Genomic DNA, 6518 nt, shown 5'->3' on the forward strand with positions numbered 1-6518 from the left:
CACTGCGCGCCATAGAAAGGAAGATATAGTAAGGGAAAAAAGTCCAGAAGGCGGGAGAGATTAGAATGATGTTGAAATTGATGTCTTGGAGACGGAGATTAAAGACGCTGTCAGAGAAGGTAATAATTCCCACTTCCTGAGCGACAAGGGTAGAAGGTAGATTGGGCGGGGAATAGGCGCGCAAGCCAGAAAGAACCAGAAGACTATAGGGGCAGATGGGGCAGAGGGGAGAATAAGAGAAGGGAACGGTGGAGAAGAGGGAGGCGGGAGCTGGGGGAAGCTTGCTGCAGGGGCGAGAGGAGGATATTGAGAGCGGCTGGCAGAGGCGATGAGGGGAGAGCGAAGAGAGCAGGGATGGTGGAACAGCTAAACGAGCCACCCTGCAGAGACGGTTCCTGAAAAACACCACAACAGAAGTTAAAGTGGAGTTAAACAAAGCAAAATGAAACAATACCAGAGACTGGTTTCTTCTGGGATTCTGAACAAGAGCTCCTGCGTCAGGCCGATGTAGCAGCTCTTTCGCATAACCTTGAGCGACAATTCTTGCCTTGCTTCTGCCCATATTTATAGAGTGAATCCAACGATAGACTGAATGCCTAGCTGGAACCGGACCCTCGGAAGTGATGAGATATTTTTCGAAATCTCTTATGCAATCTCCAGTTGCAGTGTTTTCGATCTTCAGGCCAGCACTGTATTGATTTGTTTTCCTTGGATGGTAGATTATTCTTTGGATCGATGCTTGGATTTGACTGCTTGTGCATTTCATGCTCTCTGCAAATTGTCCTGATGCTGTAGAAGCCATGCCCTTCGCACACTTGATGGACCTGCGAATCTGGGCAAAGTCAGGATTTTCCTGAGTCATGGCAGGGGTTGGAAGGTGTCTCTTTTGTTGTGCCTCAACGCACCTTCCTGCTTTCCCACTGCGTTATTCGCATGCTTATCTGCTTCCATATTGAGCGTGCGAAGGATATGATAAAGTTTGATGTTTTCAAAAAATTGGAGGAGGAGTTTAATACGTCTAATATGTTGCTGGAGGCTGCTGTTCGGAGATCTCTGGTTACGATTCATGAGGCGAATTATTATAGAAGAGTCTCCAAAAACTAAAGCTTTTCTAATACCCAGATTTTTTAATTGCAACAGACCTTGATAGAGAGCTAAGGCCTCTGCAATGTTGTTTGTTTTTTTCCCCAGGCTCCATTCATAACTGCAGATTTCTTCCCCTGATTTATTTAATATTACTCCTCCCGCTCCTGCTGGTCCTGGGTTGGACTTTGAAGCACCATCGAAGTATAAAATTGGACAATTGTTGCTCTGGATCCACATCTTATAGTCCTGGGTTGGGAGTCTAATTTCCCACTCCCTAATCTGATCCTGATGCTGTCTATCTGTTCTCTGGGTATCCTGCTGATGACCTGGTTGATCTATAATGTGCCTGATAACTGATCTCTCTTCCACTGAGTAATCTGCTGCTTTAATTTTTCCTGTGTATTTTGCTGCAATTGTCTCTTGCGCCAAGATGTGAGCTTTGTTGCATGTCATCCGGACATTGCTCTCTTTGTTTCGGAAGATTTTTTTATTTCTTGTGAGCCAAATTTTCCATAGAAGATTGTGAGGTATGATAGCCCAAATTCTTTTGACAATCTTGCTCCTCTTGTCTTTCCATGGGCAGTTCCTTCTCCATTCTTGAATTGCTTCTGCAATGTTCTGTTGGGGTTGCCAATTTATATTGCCCAAGTTGGACAAGTTGATCCAGCATCTCTTCGCGAAGGGACAATCAAGGAACAGATGATGGATGGTTTCCTCTGCTGAGCAGCAGTTGGGGCAAATTGAAGGTCCATTGATCCCTCTCTTTCTTAAATTTTCAGAAGTGAGGACTTTGCCTTTTAACAACAGCCATATGAAAAATTTAACTTTGGGAATGGCCTCGGATTTCCAGATTGTTCTCCATTGGTTCCAAATAGGAGTCTGATAGGTACTGTTGCAGATATATTGATAGCCGGACTTGATGGTGTAGCTTGAGCCCGTGGGATCCCATCGAAATCCATCTGCTGCTCCTTTTTTAATGGGTGCTCTATTCTGGAGATTTTTTTGAAGGACTTTGAAGCTTGGTTCTAGATTTGAAGGGATGACTGGAAATTCCCAACTAATCCAGGCTCCTGTATCTGCATCCCATTTTGATATTTGATCAAGCCTCTGAATGCCTTTACTATTGAGATGGAGAATGTAAGGGATGGCTTCTTCAATTGTATTTAGAGGTTGAAGACCCATTATCTTGTCAGTAGCATAATTGATGTTGTCCCCTCCCCCAGGGATCTTTGAGATGTTTTGCTTGAGGATGGGAATTGCTTTCTTGCAGAGATGCCAAATCTTAGTGGAGTCTCTGCTGGGAATGTCAATTTCAAGAAGTCTTTGCCTTTTGCCGGTAAGGTATTTGCTTTCTATGACCTGTTTCCACCAAGCTTTTGGCTCATTAATTAACCTCCAGGCCATTTTGATCCCAAATGCTAGATTTAGGATTTTAGGAGCTCTAATTCCCAGACCACCTCTATCCTGAGATTGGATTACGCTTTTGCAACTGACCAAATTGAATCTATTTTTTTCTTTTTTCCCTCCTTGCCATAAGAAATTGCGGAGGGCAGTTTCCAGCTTGTGATAAAATGTGGCAGGAGCTTGGTAAAGAGTAAATCGATATAGAGGTAAGGAGGATATACCTGATTTGAGCAGAATTAATCTGCCTGCTGGATTAAGCCATTGAGTTCCCCATTGCTGAATTTTCCTTTTGACTTTGTCTATTATTTCATTCCAGGTAGCAGCTTTTAAAGAACCCAGGGTGACCGGCATCCCAAGATAGGTGAAGTGATCCCAGTTTGCTTTGTAGGCAACTCCAAAAATGTTAGCTATGCTGTGAGCAGTTTGATTGGAGATATTCCATCCATAGATGCAGCTTTTTTGAAAGTTGACCTCTCCCCCTGAGTACTCCATGAATTGGTCGAGAAGGGTCTTGAAGCGCCTTGCGATAGTAGTGGAAGCTCCTCCGATGAGCAGAGTGTCATCAACAAATTGGGAGTGATTGATGTTCTTAACTCCGTTTCCGAATTTGATACCAGAGATGAGGCCAGCTCTTCTATTGTAATCTAGAGTACTGCTGAATGACTCAGCCATAATAATAAAAAGATAAGGGGAAAGATGGCAACCTTGCCTTAACCCTCTTGAGGATTGAAATGCTTCACAAGGGCGCCCATTTATGAGAGGCGAAATCCAGGGACCTGAGATACAAGCAGCAATGGTGCTAATGAAGGCAGAATTGAACCCCATTTTCCTCAAGACAGCAAACAAGAAGGAGTGTCTTACTCGATCAAAGGCATTGGCTAAGTCGAGCTTAAGAACAAAACCTTTCTCTTGCCTTGATGTGCTGGAATGAATGGCTTCTTGAACCAAGGTGATGGTGTCATGAATTTGCCTGTTTGACATGAAACCTCCTTGATTTTCGGATATAAGGGAAGGAAGAAGGGGTTGGAGCCTAGTAGCTATAATTTTTGTGAAGATCTTATAAGAGGAGTTACACAATGAAATTGGTCGAAACCTGGAGAAGGAAGTGGGGCGGTTTTCCTTGGGAATGAGGGCAAGGAATGTTGAGTTTGTGAAGCCCCCCATTTTCCCTTTTCTTTGAATTCCCCTCATCATCTTTGCAAGGTCTTTTTTAATCAAGTGCCAATGATCCCTGTAAAAATTGATTGGGAACCCATCTGGACCTGGAGACTTGTCCAGTTGCAGGGTCCAGATAGCTTTTCTGATTTCCTCCTCTGTTATTTCTCGATTTAGACTGTCATTCTCCTCTGAAGAGATTCTTTCCGGTAGATGCTGTAAAAGCGCCGAATAGTCAGCTTCTCCTTGATTTTCCGTGAGGAGGCTTTTGTAGTGAAGGGAGGCAGCTATTTTGATGGATTCTTGGTCGTTATGTTGGTTGCCTTGACTATCCATTATAGTGTTTACATTGTTTCTTGTTTTTCTGGCAGTGGCTTGCTTGTGGAAGTAAGCCGTGTTTTTGTCACCTTCTTTCAGCCATAGTTGTCTCGATTTAATTCTCCACTTAATTTCTTCCGCTCTCTTGATTTGCATTAGCTGCCCTTGAGCTTCCCATTCTTTGCTTTTCAGCTGGTGGGTGAATCCTTGATCTTCTATTTGTTTTTGGATTTCCTCCAAGTCCTGCTGTATTTTTTTCCTAATTTTTTCTGGCTCTTGATAGCTGCCTTTTGCCCAGTCCTTGAGAGCTTTCCTTGTATTTCTGATTTTTGTTTCCCATATATGGCTTGGGGAGCCTTCTACATGATGCTTCCATGTTGCTTCTATGATAGCTTCGGCCTCAGCGTTGTCTCTCCACAAAGGATTGTACCTGAACGGAATTGGTCCCAATTGAGAATGGGAGTCCAGCGTTAAGAGAATGGGAAAGTGGTCTGAAGCTGTGGCACTGAGAATTTTTGTGTGGCCTGCAGCAAAGGAGGAAAGGAGGGAGACATTAACCAAAATTCTGTCCAATCTTTCCATGATATTGCCTGGCCCCAACCTTCTGTTATTCCAGGTGTATTTTCTGTTTTTTGGGATGATATCCATCAGTTCATGTTCGGACATTATCACTTCCATCTGTCTTCTGAAGGAGTCGGGGGTGAAATTGCCCCCTCTTTTCTCATTCGCATGGAGGACTAAATTGAAGTCTCCAGCTAGAATGACATTTGTATTCTGCTCGTTGTCTATATCTTCCTTCAGTTCCTTCCAGCACTGTTCCTTTTCCCGATAATGATTGGGGATATAAACATTATAAATGATGAGGTCACAGCTCTCTTCCTTGTTACTAAGATTAGTCCTTACCCAGTTTTGATTGAGGACGGAAGACTTACAGTCCCAGTACTGATTGTTCCACATGGTTGTAATTCCTCCAGAAGCTCCTCTGGAGTTGCTACTGGCCCCTGAGAAGTTTTTTTGGGAATCTACAATTTTTTGCATTTCGCTCTGACTTTGTTTGGTTTCCTGAATCAGAACAATTTCAGGTCTTTCTGTTTGAAGAAGATCTCGTAGGGCAGCTGATTTAGAGGGGTGCCCCATACCCCTACTGTTCCAAGATAAAAGCTTCATCATGAGGCATTCGAGCGAGGAGGTGCTCGCCTCTCATGGTCTTTTCCTACTGTTTCTTTTTCTTGGGATCCTGTAATGAAAGAGTCCATAGGGGTTTGGATCCCTAGAGCTATATCCTTTTGCGTGCTTTCTTCCCGATGCTGTTTGGCTGACTTTCTTCCTGGTCCCGGCTTCTTGTGGATGTCACTGGAGGCGCCAATGTCTTTTGAAGAACTTCTGGTGGTTCTGGGAGGGGGGGGGTCGGTGAAGGGCTGAGAGGGGGTCGAGGAAATCAAGGGAGGATCGGTCAGTTCCAGAGAGGGCTGATCAGTCTGAGGATCATCAGAGGATAAAATAAGGAAAGGGTTGGAGGATGAGGGGAAGGAGGGTTCTTGGGAAGGTCCAGGAGGATTGAGAGGAGGAGAGGTGGGGCGGGGGGAGGAGGAGCCCGGATGTTCAGAAGATGGATCTTGTTTTGACTGAGGTGCTGCTTTCTTTTTTTTCACAGTTTCCCATTGTCCTCCTTGGTCTTCAGATTCCAGATTAGTTACTTTAGTGCATCTATTAGCAAAGTGACCGTATTCGTGACATACCTTGCATTTAAAGGGTATTTGCTCGTAGTCCAGCTGCTGTATGTAGCTCCAGTCATCCACCTTCAGCTTGATGGCTTCTGGCAGGCCTTTTCCGAGGTCCACTTCTACGCAAATCCTTGCACAGGCTTGCATGTTATCTTTGGGCTCGCTTCTGTCAATGTATTTACCTACTGCATTCCCAATTGCTTTGACCGATTCGTCTCCCCAACAATGCAAGGGCAGATGAGGAAGACGGACCCAAACCGGAACCGCATTAGGAATATCTAGCTCAGGGTCGAAGTCAGGGGTCCACTTGTTCAGATATAACCCTCGAGAGTCCATAAAATAGGGCCCGTTCCTGAATATCAAATCCTTGTCTGCCTTGGTTTCAAAATGAAAGGTATAGTAGCCTTTGCCACAGAAGCGAATCGAGATCTTTCCTTGTATTTTGTCGGACCAATTCCTTTCCACCCATCGCTGGACTGTCTTTGGTGAAGGCCATAAGCCTGTAAACTGCCCTATGAGCCCTTTTTCTGCTAATGATAGAGCTGCCATTCGAGGAAGAGATGGAGGTAGCTGAACTTCTTGGAGAATATCCAGTTTCTTGACGAATTTTGAAGTTGCTGGTTTCGGTCGGGCAGGGGGCAGAGACTTTACCAGGTCAGAAAAAGCTTTCTCTGCGTCCCCAAGAGAAGGATCTATATGGGCCATGGCTGAAGCCAGGCCCCGGAAGGCAGGCCTCGCGGCCCAGGCCGAGGCGGCGGTGCTGCAGCTGCTCTCAGAAGGTCTTCAGCGCTCCCGCGTTCTCCAGCTCCGAGAATGTTCACTCTCCCATCT

The 6518-nt window shown here is 45.0% G+C and overlaps 1 protein-coding gene across 1 annotated transcript; it reads right to left on the reverse strand.

Moving 5' to 3' along the window:
• Positions 1–858: 858 nt before the first annotated feature.
• Positions 859–6392, reverse strand: LOC149228261 (uncharacterized). Its single transcript, XM_089380720.1, has 2 exons — positions 5763–6392; positions 859–5025 (listed from the first exon to the last, which is right to left on the reverse strand). The coding sequence occupies exons 1-2, from the start codon at positions 6390–6392 to the stop codon at positions 859–861; spliced, it is 4797 nt and encodes a 1598-aa protein (XP_089236846.1).
• Positions 6393–6518: the final 126 nt, after the last annotated feature.

The sequence above is a fragment of the Pinus tabuliformis genome, chromosome J (genome assembly GCF_031772625.1).
Source record: "Pinus tabuliformis cultivar Carrire ecotype Pingquan chromosome J, CPIR1, whole genome shotgun sequence".
Lineage (NCBI taxonomy): Eukaryota > Viridiplantae > Streptophyta > Pinopsida > Pinales > Pinaceae > Pinus > Pinus tabuliformis.